This window comes from Cyprinodon variegatus, unplaced genomic scaffold (assembly GCF_000732505.1).
Source record: "Cyprinodon variegatus isolate N-32 unplaced genomic scaffold, C_variegatus-1.0 Scaffold221, whole genome shotgun sequence".
NCBI lineage: Eukaryota > Metazoa > Chordata > Actinopteri > Cyprinodontiformes > Cyprinodontidae > Cyprinodon > Cyprinodon variegatus.
This window is the reverse complement of record NW_015150674.1, coordinates 218,780-237,012: the sequence shown is the minus strand read 5'-3', so window position 1 is coordinate 237,012 and position 18,233 is coordinate 218,780. Positions and strand designations below refer to the sequence as shown.

General features: G+C 38.2%; 1 protein-coding gene across 4 annotated transcripts; it reads left to right on the top strand.

The window, feature by feature from the left end:
- The first annotated feature begins 1,480 nt into the window (after positions 1 to 1,480).
- LOC107088550 (pollen-specific leucine-rich repeat extensin-like protein 2) lies at positions 1,481 to 17,724 on the top strand. 4 transcript variants are annotated; one of them, XM_015380804.1, is made up of 21 exons: positions 1,482 to 1,769; positions 2,416 to 2,478; positions 2,593 to 2,698; positions 3,676 to 3,784; positions 8,349 to 8,819; positions 8,899 to 9,012; positions 9,221 to 9,322; positions 9,411 to 9,479; positions 10,686 to 10,796; positions 10,893 to 10,949; positions 11,152 to 11,211; positions 11,348 to 11,419; positions 11,513 to 11,581; positions 11,683 to 11,745; positions 13,247 to 13,315; positions 13,455 to 13,615; positions 13,704 to 13,760; positions 13,856 to 14,010; positions 14,114 to 14,260; positions 15,501 to 15,572; positions 15,672 to 17,724. In XM_015380804.1, exons 1-21 carry the CDS (start codon positions 1,701 to 1,703, stop codon positions 15,678 to 15,680), a joined length of 2,205 nt encoding a protein of 734 aa, XP_015236290.1. In that variant the 5' UTR covers positions 1,482 to 1,700; the 3' UTR covers positions 15,681 to 17,724. The 4 variants fall into 4 exon arrangements, with proteins under 4 accessions (XP_015236287.1, XP_015236290.1, XP_015236289.1 ...); XM_015380803.1 differs by having other exon boundaries at positions 10,890 to 10,949; XM_015380802.1 differs by having other exon boundaries at positions 10,866 to 10,949.
- Positions 17,725 to 18,233: the final 509 nt, after the last annotated feature.

The window sequence follows — 18,233 nt, the reverse complement described above, 5'->3', positions numbered from 1 at the left end:
GTTCACGCAATGTTTCCTGGTAATATTTCAGCTCGAGCTGCAGTCTCACTCGTTACTTGGACATCTTAAGTTGCAGAAACTATACTAAATATCCTCCTACACCATTATTTCCTTAATCCAAGCTAATTAAGTGTGACATTGGTAATGGCATACAGCCCTCTGTCACAGAAGGCAGCAGGTAGAGCTGTGGGATTTTCTTTAAACTAATACTTCTTACTTCTTCTGAGACAACGCAGGCAAATATGGGGGAGGATTTATGTGTCATTAGTTCTTTCCAGGTGGTATGGCAAAGAGAAATTCCCAAATCTCATTATTTTTTGTTTGTCTTGTTTTTACCTTAGCTGTCCATTTCTGAAACTGATCTGTAAGAAATCATGGCTAATTACTTTGTTCACACACAGTAAGCAAGCAAATGTTCCCTTTAAATGTCTCCTCCTACAACTTTTACTCTATTATTTTGTTATGTGGATTCTTTACAAAATGAGAAAACCGCATTTTACAAATGCAACTAAAGTATCACTCTGGGGAATAAACAACTCTCTTATTGGCCACTGTAAAAGCATCTAATAATATGAACTCTCAAAATGACTCAGTGCATCAACTATTTTAAAGTGACCCATAGAATTTGCAGATATACATAAACTGGAGAAACTTTAATAAAAAGGCAAAAGCTGCTGTTGCAAATGGAATTCAGTAAAAATAATCACTTTCAGTTAAATAGAGGTGTTCTGTTATTTATAAATGCAATATGAAAATAAGTAATAAAGCTTGCCTAGTGATCAGGAATATCTGTTTCAAATATTTAAGTAGATAATTTTTAAGTCTAACACATAGTATACATCAAAACTGTTAACTTTCCATTAGAATGTACAGACATATAGTATAGTGTATTTGTGAAAAGCACTATTAAAACTTATAAAACGTAAAATATATAAAGGAAAGTGAATGAGCAGGATGTTCTCTGCCTCTCTTGTTTGTCCTATGCTGCCCCCTGCTGGTCGAAGCAGGCAGGGAAATAGTAAAAAGTCTGTTTCTAAAAATAAGGCCTTAAATTAGAGCACCCTCTGGTGGTCAAATGTTAATGGAAAGATTTGATTGTATTAATTCGAGGGTTTTAGATGTATTCCAATTGCTATAAATTTAAAATGATCTTTTGAAAAATAACAGAAAATACGTCTAGGAAAAAAAAAATATTAAGGTTTATTTGTATGTCGGATTTATCTTTGGCACAGCAGCAGCAGCACAGATGTGCAAATAATGTGTGACTCCACAGCCAGGATGGTCCTCAGTTTGGAGAGATTAATCATTACACACTGACCTTGTAAGTGTGCGGGGCACCTGAAAGGTCCTATAAATATTTAAAATTCAGAGACTTAAAAAAATAAGAGGAATCATTTCATTTCCTGTTTTAATTCTGGGTTTTTTTTAGAGTGGCGAATCAAAGAAAATCAACTTTGCTCTGAAGGAATCACCTTGAAGATTGTGTCGCTGCTGCTAATGTCTCTACAGCGTCTATATTTAGGCCGCTTGTTGTGGCGCTGGTCAGCTGGCGCAGGACACGCCTCTGGACTGAATGGAGCGCGCCGTGCGTAAAGTCCAGCCTGCGGCGCAGCACAACTTTGTCGCAAACTTTTACTTTTCCGACCGGCGCTGTTAACGGTGTCACTGCTAAGATTATTGGGGGAAATATCACTTCAACGATGACACGGGAAGAGGACTTGATCCGGATCGCTAAGAAGCTAGACAAGATGGTGTCTAGAAATAACACGGTGAGGCTGTATTTTGACACCCGCGGGTGGCGCGTCGTCCCCTCGTGCTGCAGCGTAGGCCTGCGAAGGAGCCTGTTAAAACACAAAGTTTACACCTTGGAGAAGCTTGGTTTTAATCTGACTCGATGAGAGTGGAGACTCTGCATGAGTGTAATATGAACTTGTCTGCAGTAATAAACGATCGACAGGTGTTTGGCATGGGTTTGCAAATGTTTTAGCAGCCCCCTCTTTTAGTATAGAACATTGCACGGATCTTACTTGGTTAGTTTGTCTTAAACGCTTTTCTTGAAAACCATAGCCTGATCGTCTTAAGCCTAAAGTCATTCGTGCAACAGAAAGTAAACAGCGCGGCCTGTTTTCCCCCTGCAACCCTGCAGTGCTGTGTCTTCTGCAAATAAGATAAAGTTTCTTGGCGCACTTAAACCTGCAGGAACATTTACCAATCTCAGGGCAATTCAGGTTTTCTCTATTATAAAGTTATAATGCTACATTTTTATCTGTTTATAATGTTGGTGCAAACATTGCAGAAGTGAAAGTGTTTTATCCACCAACCAGTTTCTCTTCGACTGACATCCATATGTGTTTACTCAGATATAGTGACAATGCATTCTACAAGAAGTAACTTTAATGTCTGCTGTGAGTACAGGAGGGTGCTGTTGACCTGCTGAAAGAGCTTAAAGGTTTCAACATGACTCTCAAACTTCTCCAAGTAAGCTGCAGAGTTCATTTTCGTTACTCTTTTCCATTCTGAAGTTTGCAACAACATGGAGGCTTACGGAAGTCCATCATACCCTGATTTTTTTTTTCCTGCTTGTTGTTGCAGGAAACAAGAATTGGCATGTCTGTGAACAGCATCAGGAAGCACTGCAGGGACGAAGACGTTGTCTCGTTGGCAAAGGTCCTCATTAAAGAATGGAAGAGACTTCTGGGTGAGACACTATCCCTGACTTATTAAATCCTTAACATGCAGATCAAATTAACAATAATACATCTAGGTTAGTAGTAACTAACTCCAAGTAACTCAACTCATTTATTACATAGAAACAGACCAAAAAAGATTCTTAAATCTCAAGTGGGAATTTCTATTAATGTTAGTTGTTAAAACTTACAGCTAGTGAAAACCCAGTTTGCCAGAAAATCAAGACCTTACTTCTTCTGTGCAATATGTGGCTTGGAGGCCATCAGCCCAAGGCCCCCTAAGGTTTGATGCATCCCAGGTTACTTTTACAGCAGCCTTCAGCACTGTTGGCCCTGATGCTTCCCATATTTCTTATGACAAAAACTCCACATTGGCCTGAGGTCAGGTCGAGTTTGCTGGTCAATGAAGCACATGCTGTTTAAAGAAGGTATTGGTACTTTTTTTAGTATAGGCAGGTGCTAAATCCACTGTGTCTCGATAAAGCCTCTCCAGTCTTGATTCTAGGGCTTGACTTCCATATCAAATAACAAATGTTATTTTATCTTGAAATAGAACTCTGAACCACTGAGCAACAGTCCAGTTTTTAGTAGAGGTTCTAACAAGAGGTTCAATATGAAGACTTCTATAGTTGTGAGCCATGTGCTGGTCTCTCTGTGGTGATTTTGAACAATCATAAATTTCCTAAAAAGTAAATATTGCATTGCCATCCTCCATGGTATTTTGTTTTTGATTCAGCCTAAGTTATGATGTGTGGCTACAGCAGGATTGTTGCTTTCAAATGATCAGAATATTTGTTCTGTTCGCTGTAAGCTATTGTATTTAAAACAGAATTGCAACATATCTAAAGACTGTAGAATATCTTAGTTTAACTTTCAGCCCAAAATCACAAAAAAAGCTCACAAAAAAAGAGGGTACCTATTGGAAGGTGTTTTGATTTGATATACAATCCAATCCTGAGACTAAACAATCTGCTGTTTTGTCTGCCAGACTCAGGGAATTCTCACGCAGAGAAAAGTGCTGACATGAAGAACGGTTTGGACTCAGGGAAGCCTGCAGCAGCAGCTGCAAACAGCTCATCCTCAGAGACACAGAGCAGGTCAGTCTGATGCTGTTTGGAAACACAAGCTGCAACGTACTGACATGACACCTAAAGCAGAGGAAATGCATTCAGAGGTTGAGGTCTGCTTCTATCAGATCCCAGTGTTTGGTCTGTTTCAATAAAAAAACAGGTTATAGAGACAATTAGTGAGTTTGATATTGACTAAATATAGTAACTCTCTGCATAAAAAAAGTAAACTCTTCTCTTTTGAATTACGACACATAGTTCCTGTGACTTCACATATCCGAGCACTCCGTCACTAACCGCCATGTGGCTAAACAAAATTGCTTTAGACTCAGCTCAGTAGGTTTGGCTGCCAAGGAGTATTTATTTTATTTTTATTTCTTATTAAACTCGCACTTGTTATTTCATGTTTGGTTGAAAGGATGTGCTATGCAGTCTGGCAAAGCAGACCTTTTAGTATTGTTCTTCACAAAATCAGAAAAAAAGCTTAGAACCACAAGCAGAGGTCTGTAGTGCTGAATTCTGGCACAAGGATGAGCCGTTGGAAACAACAACCAGAGAGAACATATGATCTCTATCCTTTTGTTAAAGAGTGTTGGCTGCTGCGTTATGCTAAACCTTCACACGATGAACACTGGTGTTGCCTTTGCAGATCCCTATGGGATATACTGTAGTAACTTTTATTCTTTATTCGTTATTTTATCGGCCCTCGTCAGAATGTCATCAGAAACGTCCTCATCATCAATATTGATCATTAAGCCTATAATTGAACCTATGAGGGACATGTGTGTTTATGTTACTGTAATTACTTACTCTGCTAGTCACCTGAACCTTATTATTCACATACAACAGTACTGTGCTCCTTTACAAAGCAATTAAAAATTGATTATATACATCTTTGGATTTGAGATTTCAGGCTGTGAAGCAAATACATTGTACTTTTCATCGCCTATATATATATATATATATATATATATATATATATATATATATATGTGTGTATATATGTGTGTATATGTATATGTATGTATGTATGTAAAAAAGACTTTTGCTGTATAAAGAATGGAAAAAAGAAGGCAGTATTAAAATATTATTTGAAATACATGATTATTACAACTTATCATTTCTTATTTATCCTTTATGGTGAATGAGATTTGATAGTTTTGCTGTTATAAAGCTTTAGATGTTAGTTGATTGTGGTTTGTACCTCTTTTTTTCTTATTTTGTTTTATATGTAAATACTGAGCTAGAGGACAAGGGAAATGTCTACCCTATCTATTCCCTTTTCACAGTTTATTTGGGTTTGCACTGCTTTATTGTATTATTTAACCTTAGTACATATTTCAGATATTCAACCCACTGTTGAGAAGGTTTTTGAAATCAAGCTTAAAACAGTTTGATTTCAAAGGTAATACAAAGAGGAAACACTATTACTTTGTGGAAGGTAACTTGACACAAGGGGCAAAAAGGACGAAAAACAATCTTAATTGTGGGAACATATTCTTCTTTTATTTCTTCCTTTCTCATGTTCACCTTTATATTCTCCATACCTTTGATCCCTTGGGGAAAATTCTCCACAGCTGTGAGATCAGCCATAAAAAACCTTGGGATCTATAGATAAGAGGGCCGTGTGAAAGAAAAAAAAAAGGACAGAGTGAAACCCGAAAAGCTGCTAAAAAAAACTGCAGTGTTTTTCTTCTCGTTTTAGTTACCAGCCTTGAAGGACCCGGGCTGTTAGTATCCATGTTATAGTGGAAGTGGTGACCTGCTAGGAAACCATATTTAGATTCAGTAGAAATCTCACACATGCTCTGAATATTGACTTATGGATATATTGCATTATGGTTTTACACACGAACACAATTGTTGGTAGTCCTTTGTTTAATGATAAGAAAATTCACAGTGGTCACAGAAATAACTTATAAAAGTAATAACACATAAAAACTATGTGAAAATTAAAAAATGAAAGCCAGACATTGCTTTTTAGCCAAGCTTCAGCAGAATGATTTTAAGAAATGATCTCATAAAAGAAGCCTGGACAAAAATTATGGTACCTTTAACTATATATTTTGTTGCAAATGTTAGTCAGTTTAGTCAATTGCTGCAATCAAACAGTTCCTGTAACTGTCAATACGACTTCTGCTCCTCTCAGCAGGTATTTTCACTCCTCATTAGCAAACTGCTCCAGTTGTTTCCAGTTTGAAGGGTCCCTTTCCCAGATGCCATGTTTCAGCTCCTTCCAAAGATGCTCAGTAGGATTTAGTAGAAGGCCACTGCAGAATAGTCAAATGTTTTCCTTTTAGCCCCTCCTGGCTGTGTGTTTTCGATTATCCTGTTAAAGAACACATGAATTGCGACTGAGACCAAGCTTTCCCACACTGAGCAGCACATTTCTTGCTAGAATCCCAGCTTTCTTTTCTTCATTTTATCCCTCTGTGAACATAGAGCTGATGTGCCTTGGCAAAAACTTAAACATTAGTCCGATCTGTCCATAGGACATTATCCCAAAAGCTTTTTGGCTTGTCAACATATAGTTTGGCAATTTCCAATGAGTTTTTTATGATTTATTTTCAACAATGGTGTCCCCCTAGGTCATCTCCCATTACGTCCAATTTGGCTCAAACAATCACAGATGGTTCAATCCGATGCTGATGTTCCTTAAGCTTGAAGTTCACCTTTAATCTCTTTAGTAGTGATGTTATGAGATGAGCCGAGGCTTCGAGATGTGTGTCGAGTAACTGAGGGGGGCGTTTCCCCGAAGCGAGGGGAAACCCTCGAGGCGTGATTCATTTAGAGTAGGGGCCAAAATTGATGACATCCGAGGCCTCGCTACCATGATACCACATGACTGCTTTGCGAAGTGGTTCAGAAAGAGCAAGAAATTTGGCAGGCATTTAAACACCCTCAGGATTCAGTTAAGATGTGGGAATTTGTAGGAGAGTTGCTGTCAGCTGGTTAGAGTTTGGATAGATTCTAAGAATAGATTGGTTGGGAAAAACAACCAATCTAGTTGCTTAAAACTGTTTTGGTTAGAATAAACAATGTAATGATCAAAATCTGAGCAAGCCACCGGACAAAGTCAGTGTTAACACGTCGCTATTAAGTAGTATTTTCTCCATGCTATAGTTATCTATATAGGTGGCGTCAATTGTAAGACTCAGACTCTCACTCTAGAGGTTGATGGTTCAAGACCTGTCTTTGACTTTTGGAAGTTGCGATTAAATTTATTTATTTTGGCTGATGAGACTAATTTGCATTGTTTTGCCCGAGTAAAAATATAGATTGGGTAAATTAGGTCGGTTTAGCCAAAAGATTGGTTGAACACAACTTCCAACCTGATTAAAACCAAAACATGTGGATATTGTTTGAATAAAAATTACTAACACCTTTCATTTTGCTCATCATTTCCCAATTTGCACAAACACTTTCACTGTCTGCTTGAGTTTATTTCACTAAAATGGCAGAAAAATTGTGCACCTTAAATGATTGTTTTAAGAAATTTTACACCTAAAAATTACAAAAGATTTTATTATACACACCAACCATTAACAATTTCAAAGGAACTTAAAATGGGGGGGAAAAAAGTAAAAACAGTTGCAAAAAAATCACAGATTTAATCACAAACTGTAGTTCTGCTTTCCACCAGTAGGTGGTGACATGTTCACATGACGCCTTGTGAACTGTGGGGATCGTTGAAGCAATTTGGCTTCATGAGGCTTCATCTCACCATCACTAGCCTTTACCTTTAACATGTTTGTCTATTATTTTCTTTCTAATCTCCTGAGACAAAGCTTTCCTTTGCTTCTTCTGGTCCATATTAAATGTGGTACAAACTATGTCACCAAGCCCTGTACATAGCCACACTGACTGATTACAAGATTGTAGACCCCTGTGATGCCAATTAGTGGACAGACCTTGATTTACCACGTCCCATTGGTCACATTATTTTTCAGTCTTTACTAGGGGTACTTCAATTATTTTTATCCATTATATTTTTGTTTTTAATAATTCTTTTAAAGTATGGCTTAAAACCAATGTATGACCTTCCTGTGTTCATTTTCATAGAATTTTTATTCATTACTTTTATTTATTGTGTTTTTTTCATAAAATGAATGGCAGCAACAATTTTGTACATGTATTTATATAATAGACCAACAGCAACACATAATTGTGAAGGGAAAAGAATAAATACTTGGTTGCCCAGCGCATAAATTAGCTTTTTCCCTCCATGAGTCAATATGTTAATACTTTTTTTTTAATAAATCACAAACGTGCAAGTTTAGGGTGTATTTCAATGCAATTGGTTCTATTTATTTTATTATATCAAGTGAATTATGAATGTTTTCCTTTACCTCTACAGAGCTGGTTTGTGTTGGTATGTCCCAAAAAGTCAGCATCACAGCATGCTGATTTATTTATTTAGGCAATGAATACCTTTTCAATACAATGTATAACAGCACAGAAGCCTCTCCTGTAAAATATTTTTCGTTTTAGACACTCTTAAGTTGGTGTGTCTTCATCCATTCCACGTATTGTTTGATTAAAGAACATTTCCACCTTTGGGTTCAGAGTAGAGGTAAAACATTTGTTTCTTTAGCCACAGGAGGTTGGAGGCCAAACTGAAACATGAATCCGACCCTGACAAAAACAAGAAAGAAAGCCAGAATGAAAACCACATAAACAAAAAGAGATGCGTAGATGATCCCAGGATGGACGGAAAACACCCCAAGGAGCGCCAAAGTGAGAAACACCTCCAAGAAATCAGAACAGAGAAACAAATGCCTGCAGAGAATCCCAAAGTGGAAATGGATAATAAGAAACAGAGGCACTCACAAGACCTGCAGAGTCACAAACACAAGTCTGACCCCAGCAAAAACAAATCATTGGAAGAGCTGAAAAAAAAGTGGCATGTTGAGCAAATAAAAACAGAGAAACCTCCCGAGGAGCTTAAAAAATGTGCAGATGAAGGGAAGAAGGATAAAAACAGGGAAGATGGCAGACAAGAGTGGCCTGTTGGTGCCCCTCATAGAGACGAGCCACCTGAAGCTAATAAACTCATCTTTGAACGGTGAGGAGCTTGTTGCCAAAATGCTAGTATTTTACATTTCTAAGGTTCCACAAACCTTAGATTGAGCTATTTATTTCAGGAGAGGAGTGCTGGACAGCTCACTACTGTATCCCACTCGCTTCCCCTCTCCTCCTCGACCTGCTCGACCTCTTTTACCCATCAAACGTCCGTCTCTGGATTCGGGAAAAGAAAGGTCAGGACCCCTGTCTGTAATGTTGCTCCTGCTAACAGCATGGCCCAACAGGCTACTAGCTCCTCACATGTAGTCATATCTGCCCCTTTGAAAATAAGGATTCATGCAGTGCATGGTGCATGCTGAGATGGGTTGACATGCTTCACCACAGTGCTTCGACACCTGCTGTGAACCCGCTCACATCTGTGATATTGTTATTTACGGTCAGGAAGGAGGGTAAAGATTCTTCCTCTCGACAACCTCACTCTCATGGCCCTCAACCTGCCTCTCTGCCGCCAAAACGACCTGCAGTGGAAGTCAAGAAAGAGAGGTCAGGCATGCTTTGATGCATGTTTTGAACAATTTATGTGGTTGTCCAAAAACAAAAATAAATAAACACAAGCTCATTCTCACATCAGGAAGGTTCCACCAGACCCAAATGCTCCAATACCTCCTCTACCCTTCCACCTCCATCCTCCTCCTCCAAGGTCGGGCTATGCATGCCTGTCTGTGTCTGATACTTTCCATTTCAGTGCCTTGAACTTTTTCACATTTTCTCATTACAATTACAGACTCCAATTTATTTATTGCTGATTTTCACAGATATCAAGCCCAAAGAAAAAAATTTTATACTTTAATTTTGATCAAAATTGGGTTAGAAACTTCTATCTGATGGAGCTGAAGTAAAAAATGGGAGATGATTACCAAATCTTGGCTCCATTTGCACCCATCAGCACTAGAAACATCATAACACCGATGAGAACAGCTTACTTGTGAAATATCTAAAGGACCCATAGGGACTACTGTTCAGTTCCTTCCAGGACAATCTTGATGAAAGCAGCAGCTGTTTTGAACTAAAGTCCCTTTAAGACTGAAAAGGTTTCAGCTCTGTTCCAAGTCTTTCGGATTTCTAGTTGGGCCCCCACTTTGGATTACGATCAGTTTGGAAAGGATGGGAAATTATCTTAATGGAAGCTTTTAAAGCTATTCTGAGCACACAGGATCACCTATTAAAAATAGACAAATATAAGGTTTGGTTAAAATAACATTTACGAAGATATCCAAACTTCTTATATCTTACTGGGATGAAGCAGTTATGAAGGACTGCTAAACCAATCAGAGGTCTCCTAATCCAGCATCCCAAACCTCACCACTTTTACTTCTATAAAATGATCTTTCTGAACGACGTCAATAATGACCTGTGAAACAATAAACATGTCTGAAATAACTGCTTTCAAAATAAATCAGTCAAGTAGAGCATTGACAGTTTATGGATTGTGGAGATGTATATGATCGGTGCATGAAAGCGGTTTCACATACAGTATAAGTACCAACCGATCACCGATCTCCCAGAATTAAGAAAATCGAGGTCCCCCTAATTCCCCCCAAAATTATTTTAGCACAACAGATGAGGTTACATGTGGGAAATTATACAGTTATACTAGAAATCTGACCCAGGAAGTTCATTTTGAATGGGTGCTAAATAATAAAAGCAGTTTTTGTCGGTGAAAGGTCAAATCTCAGATATGTTTGTCCCTTTCACTGACCCACGCATAAAAACCTTAATATTATGGTTGTACTGTGGAGAAATTGTGAAAAACCTTCAAGGGGATGAGTAATTTTGAAAGCCACTGTATCGCTCATCCTTCCTCTAAAGTGATTCATGCTGGCTGAAAGATGTTTGTCTCATTTAGAAAAGAGCCTCCAGATCCCAATGCTCCCCTTCCTCCCCTCCCACTCCATCTACACCCCCCCGCTCCTCCTCAAAAGCACCCCTCTGTGGATGGGAGCAAGGAAAGAGATAGGTCTGAACTATATCAGCTTATATTGTCACCCCCTAGAATCCCTGAGGAAAATGTGTTTTTTTCTGTTAGTGCATTGATTCCGCTTGTTTGCAGCAGCAGAAAGTCGTCCACAGAACCAAAGAAAAAGTCTGCTGATTGTCTGAAGAAAGACAGGTCTGCATTCTGTCACAGTACACTACCAATAATCTATATGTGGTTAAATGTGTTCACATTTTCTGGAGTTAACATTTGTCATTCCAATTGCTCTGCTATTTTTTCTCAAGTTTTAATATAGATTAAAACTCAGGTGCAGGATTAATTTGGCTGTAGTGATTTTTAGCTAATGGAAATCTTAAAAGCTATTCTAATTTAACAGGAGAGATTCAGATGATGGCAAAACATCTAAGAAACTCTCAGATGACGCCAAGAGAGAAAGGTTGGTCAATCATGAACTATGCATGACAAAGCAAATGAAAATGTTTGCTACTTCTACATATGCTTAACAAAAGCTAGCCATATTATCTTTTTTTTTCCCCACTGGAATTGTTCCAAATCTTGAATTTTCTTGTCAGGAAAGATTCTTCTGATTCTAAAGCACCTCCTTCCAAAAAGGTTACCAGTGAAGTCAAAAAAGAAAAACACAGGTGTGCAGAAATTTCTGCAGAACCAATGAAAATGCTTTCCTTTTCACAGAATAGTGTGCAAATTTCTCAGGTTTATTTCTTGTTTTCTGGCAGGAAGGATCCCAGTGACCTGAAACCATGCCATCCTGCAAAAGGCCATTCCACTGAGCTCAAACATATCAGGTCTGGAACATATTTGGACGTATTTGTCTTTAATAAAGAAACTACATTAAAACAATCGATTAAGAGAAACCCAGGTTTGCTCTAATTTTGTGGTTCCACAGGCGTGAATCCACTGATTCAAAGAGAAGTAGCTCACCACCAGCTAAGAAGATAACTGCTGAAAGGTAAAATCTTTCTTACATTTTTTTGACACTGTGTGGTGCTGTGAAAAAGTATTGAATGAAATCCTCTTGGAATGATTTGTAATGGTAATTAACATTATTTTTGACATATTTTCATTGGCCATTTTTTTAAGAGTATATTTTTATAATTTACTGTGATCGATGGCATCATAAGGATCCTTAACTCAATGTTAAATCAGTGCTTTGCTGCAAATAGCAGACTGTTAAACCAAGAACATGATACTATACTAATGCAGTTTCTTTCCAATTTCCTATTCTAAAAGAATGAGATTATAAATATAACCCTGTTTGACATATAAGAGAGACAAATGGGGTTTATTTGTATTTTATTTGTAACCATTCATAAATCAGGAAATTCAAAATTATTCACAGAAAAAGAAAATGGTTTAGGAAATTCTAACCAATCAACTTAGAATATTTCTTCACTGACTCTCAGACTGTCATGGACTGTGGTCCATGTGTAATCTATGCCATCAGGATTAATATTGTGGGGATGTTGTAGTAATCTGAGCCAGTAAGAACAAGCATGTGTTGAATAAAAGTTGCCTGATGAAAGAGACATGATGTTCCCCACAATAATGTGAGTTTGATAGTATGGCGTCAGGGTTACGACAAAAGTGAATCACGGCCGTAGATTATCCTCCACGTGTGCATTGAATGTCCCACGTGCACATTTCATTGACCACAAGCACAGTTTAGTTGTGTGAAGCTGACACCCTAAAAAACTCTGAAAATGGACTGAATGATTTATGCTTTGTTGGTGTAGTTTTGTGTAGCTAGAACTATAATTTCTGCTACTGTTAAATCAGAGGTATTAAATATTATATTTTAAGTTATCCAGAGGTCACCATCCCCCATTAAGTGCTGCATTAAACCAAAGCGTCCTACTTTTTAAGTGTTACTTTAGTGCATATTTCTGCAGTTGTGCTGCTTATGTTTTTAAGATGTAATCTTTTTGTAATTGTAAAGCCGGTAACCGGCAATGAGCGGCATCTTCACACAGCTCAGCTACGCCTGTAGTCACTGAATTGTGCATGTAGGGATGTTCAATGCATGCTTGTAGTGTAAAATATGCTCATTTAGCATTATATGCACTCATGGTGAATAAAAATAGGGGACCACAATGCGCCTGTGGAACATAATATACTTTCATGGTTCACTTTTGTCATAATCCTGACGCCGTAGGATTACTATTTATTTGCCGGTCACATGTCCAGGATGTTTCTAAACAGTAGTAATACAGTCTACGTGATATCCTTAAAGGATTTTTAAATTTAACTGAATCCTATAATTATCAGATATATTTAAAGATTGGGGAGGAGATTAGTAAAAAAAAAAAAAATTTAACAGCCTAATGAGGCCTTAAACTGAGACAACTTTATTAGAATATGATGCAGTTTAGTTAATAGAGGATATAAATAATCATTCTATATGCTTTTTTTGATGCAAATCAGCATAACTTTTTTTTTACTATGTTGTTTAGGAGAGAGTCTTTGGGTTCAAAGCCTCCTGGACAACCACTGAGAAAATCCTCTACTGACAGCATTGAAAGGTATCTTTACCGAAATTATATAAAATTACAAAACACATAATGATATTTAAGTCCTTTTTAAGCTCTGAATGACAAAAAATTATATTTAAGCTGTTCCTGTAGCTTTTTGGTTCAGAAGCATATTTTTTTTTGTATGTAGGAAGGGTAAAATTGAAGCACCGAGGACTCCCACCACCCCAACCAGCCCGATGTCTCCAAGTTTTAACTCTCCTGGAGGTCCTCTTCCCCCTCACCTTGCTACTGGAGACTCAGTCAGAGACAAGTGCATTGAGATGCTGGCAGCTGCCCTGCGCACAGACAGTGAGGCTGAAAGCTTACTGATTATAGATGACAAATACTAGAGGGGGCGGCGTTTACTGCTCTGTTTAATATATCCTGCTTTTCACAGATGATTACAAAGATTTTGGAGCAAACTGTGACAGCATGGCAGCAGAGATTGAAGATCATATCCTTTACTAAGGACAGCAGTTCACTATTTGACTAATCTTTGGTAGATGAATAAGGAGAAATTAGTTTTTGACCTTGACTGTGTAGATGCACATATCTACCAGGAGATCAGGGCCACGGATATGAAATACAAGAACAGAGTCCGTAGCCGCATCAGCAACCTGAAGGACCCCAAGAACCCAGGGCTTCGTAGAAACGTCCTCGCAGGAAGCATTGAGTTGAGCCGGATGGCCAGCATGTCAGCGGAGGTAACTCACCTTTTTCAAAGTGATCAGCTTTCATTACATCAGCTTTGATTTTCCTCCCGTTCCTCCTTCTGTAACGTTCTCCTGTCATCCGTATTGCGTTAAGGAAATGGCCAGTGACGAGCTGAAACAGCTGAGGAACGTCCTCACCCAGGAGGCCATCAGGGAACACCAGATGGCCAAAACGGGTGGGACCACCACAGACCTGCTGCAGTGCGGCAAGTGCAAGAAGAAGAATTGCACTTACAACCAGGTAAACGGAGTTGCTCTAACAGCCGTCACAAAGGAAACTGAAGCAAGATAACTGAATTTAAAAGTTTCAAGCTTAAAGATGAGTGGGTGTTGTTTCGTCTTCTGTCCTTCTACTGAAGGAGGAATAGTGGTCTGAACAGCACCCCACAGATTTTTCTGCTTTGTCGCACTTGAATGTTAATGTCAGACAAAAAATACCCCCAGGATTGTTAAAATTCAAGTTTTTTAATCATTATTTCTTCTGCTGAAGGAAAAAAAGACAATTTCCTCTTAACCTCTCAAAACCCAAATAATAACTCAGAATGCATGAACATTACACTGATAAATTGTTCACCAATATAAACATGTTAGACATTGTTGGAAAGCTTAGATTTTCCATAATTAATCCACCTAGTTCATTTCATGGACACAGTGAGCACCAAAGCACAATTAACATAGATATAGCAGCATGTCAAAATGTACCAGGACAAACCAGCCACAACAAGCAAGCATGTCTTGTTTTACTCACCCAATTTTCATGTATATATTCTGAAATTAGAAGGTGTTAGCTTTCAAATAATGTATCACACATGTAATTTGGGCTTACAGTTCCTGTCATTGTCTTTTCCATTTGGGAATGCAAAATAGGTGAGAATTTTCCAAAATGAGGTGGATATTAAGAGGTTAAACCTAAAAACTGGAAGTACCAACATGTGCTGCTCTTAACTGTTTCCAGTAACTGATGAGTAGTGTTTTACTAAACTGTGTTTTAAAATCTTTACAAATCATTCAAAGATGGAGTCTCTTGAGCTTAATGCCATAACTCGATGGCGCAATATTCTTAAATCACAGCAGGTGAAACCATCATATTCAATGTTTCGGAATCAAAATGCAGACCATTTTGGACCAAATGACTGAGAAGTAAAGTCACTGGTAAAGACAAGGCCATATTCACTCCTCTAGATTAACTGCTGCATCAGAAAACCAAAATATGTCTGATCGGGTAAGTTTATATCTGTATTAGCTTTGATTTTTAGGTGTTTAGAGGGAGCTGAGACTTAAGTGAGTAGACCAACCCTTTTAAATTACATATGGAAAAGGGAGCATTAATATAAATCAACGTATGGACCTAAAGAGTCACTAAATGTATCTCAAATTAAACTAATACTTTGGCCAAAAGTTATGCAGTGTTGCTCTAAGTCTAAGCTGCTTCTTTTAGCATTGCTCTCCTCTTACCAGATCTTCCTCTGTGTATGTTTCAGGTTCAGACTCGCAGCGCTGATGAGCCCATGACAACATTCGTCCTATGCAATGAGTGTGGTAACCGCTGGAAGGTAGGCCTTTGATCTGATTTACAAATGGTTGCATTGGAAAAAAAAAACATGTTAATTAATATTAACTGTTTCTCTCTCTGATTCCTTTAAACTTTTCAGTTCTGCTGATGCCTTCAAGGTGAAACGTTGTTCCTCAAAGGATATTGTATCGTTTGCTTCCCAAATGTGTCGCAGATTGAGTTGATATACAGCTGCAAATCATGGTTTCAACAAAAAAAGGTCTTCTAAAGGTTTTTACTTGAGATTTATGAGCATAGATTAATAGTCAGGGTTGAAATGTTACTGATTAGGCGACGGATTAATTATAAAATCAATAGGTTTGTAATTTAATAATTAGGATTCTGGACCTATCTCAATAATTTTACTATGCTCTGTCATAATACGGCCGTTTATTTTGTATATATATCTAACAATAAAACTGCCTAAATCCGTTGATCTCAGAAGTATTATTTAAGTGTGAAAAAATCTAATCCATTTACTTTTACATCAGCTTCATCCATCTGTGAACCATGTGAACAAGCTTTCCAAATGTTGATACAAACTCATTGCTTTTCAAAACAAACATAGTTTAAGTTAGGTGTGAATACAGTCAAGATTATCTGCAATTATCCAAGAAGTTGTGAGCAGAAGTGAGTTGTTTTCTCAAAAGATAAAATAAGGTTATATGTGTGTCATGATTGGTGCCCTGATAGCTGACCTAATTGCTCACTTCACTCACTTGCCTAATCCTCCCCTGCCACTAATTATCATTCATCTTATCCACCGGCTCCTGCTGCTTAATATTCGGCTCAACCCAGCTATCCGGGGCCAGATCATTCTGTCAGGAATTCAGAATGTAGGACCCAGTATTCAGGCTAGACAGGCAGTGGGAAGTTTCAAAAAGGTTATCAACAAAACAGAGAAAAAGCAGAGCTGTGGATCTACGGATCTGCAGCGACTGCTGGGGGAGGCGGGGCACCACCCATCACTGGCACTCCAGTTTAACAGTTCAGTCTATCCTCTTGGGTGAGGCAGGATCCAAGCGATCGACTGCCAACGAGATGCGGAGCCGGCCAGAATGTCCCCGATGCAATAAACTCAGTAAACATGCAGAAGTCTGAGCCAGTTCAGGCAAACAGTTCAGAACAGGACGGTTCTGAGATCCAGGAGTCCAAAACCTGATCAGGGATTCCAATCAGAACCAGGAACAGACAGAGCCAGGGTTCCAGAAATCCACAGAGCGTTAAGGTAGGTTCAGCATTTCATGAGTCCACAAAGACTTCAAGCAGAAAACGTTCAAATAGAAAACAGGTGAGCCCAGTAGTTGAGAGGCAGGACAAGACGTGACACCAAGAAAACATCAGAACTTTAGATTAAATCCCTCCACCGAGTCAAAACAGGATAGCTGGCCTGAGCCGAATATAAAGCAGCAGGAGTAGGTGGATAAATTGAATAGTTATTGGTAACCGGGTAGGGTTAGAGAGGTGAGAGAGGTGAGTAATTAGGTCAGCTATCACGGCACTGGTCAATACGTGTATAACTGTTACAAATGAAAATAATTTACTTTACATTTAAATAAAGAAAAGATATGTCCAATGTTATTTCTACCCTTCTAATAAACGTATGAGTAATGCTTGATTAGATATTACTGAGACTAAGTGCTTCTCTTTATTACTGATCAGCTGTTTGCATGTTTCTGCTTCTATCCATGACCATTTCCAAGTCTTTGAATGACATGTTTTCCCATTTTGTGAGTTTCTTTTGAGGGTTGTTTTCAGAACTCCTTTTTGTTTATCATATTCTAACATGTTCTGCCATTTTCCCATGTTAATGTTGGTATTAGCTAAGTTGGCCTTGTTATTCCTTTATGCTTAGACTTTTATTTTTGTGTTCTGTTCTTTGTACATTTGCATTCTGTTTCTTTAACCACAGTGTCTTAGATCAGCTTCTTTTTTTAAGATTAATTCAACAGCTTCCCTGCCTTCTTTCTGCCCCAGCTGCTCCAGACTTCTACTGAACTGATATTTTGGTTTATTTGTCATTCTACAACCCTTACAAGCTCTCTCCGTGTCACAGTTGAATTTTTCTGTTGGACTCTCTTCCATACTCTCTCCATTTCCATGACAATTTTGCCTCTTGCCCACCCATGTTTCGTGACTTATTACTACTGCGATTCCACTATAAATTTGCTTTTTTATTACGGTATTATTAAAGAAATCATTTTTTTCCATGCCACAGTCCTGTTCTTCACTTGGGGATTTTTCTACCGCAAACCATGACATTGAAGCTGAAAGTCCTGTATGTCATAACAGTACTGTTCTCCCCCCTCCACTGATTATCTGATTTATGCATTGATTCAAGGCAGAGTTTATTTGGGAAACTCCAAAATGTTAATTTTGACAGCAACCAATTTCTTCTCTAATTTATGTGCTTTGGATCACTGAATTGCTGAACAATCGAATTTTCCCCAAGAACAAGCTATTCTAATGAAAATGTGATGCTGTTGTTTTTGAGAACTTTTAGTATTTTTAGCATTATGATTATTTTTGATTATGTTGCCTGATTAGATTAAAAAATACCCCCTAATCATTATTTCACCACCTTCATTCCTGTCCAGTGATCCTTCAGTAATGTTCAGGGAGTTAATAATTCCATCCCTCCATTCATCCTGACCAATCTCCA

Excerpts from the sequence above, each read along its gene's own strand:
- LOC107088550 (XM_015380801.1), top strand. The coding sequence starts at position 1,701 with ATGACACGGGAAGAGGACTTGATCCGGATCGCTAAGAAGCTAGACAAG. Across the intron at positions 2,699-3,675 it reads AGAATGGAAGAGACTTCTGG|ACTCAGGGAATTCTCACGCA; the intron begins GTGAGACACTAT and ends TTTGTCTGCCAG. Across the intron at positions 13,616-13,703 it reads AGCTGCCCTGCGCACAGACA|ATGATTACAAAGATTTTGGA; the intron begins GTGAGGCTGAAA and ends TGCTTTTCACAG.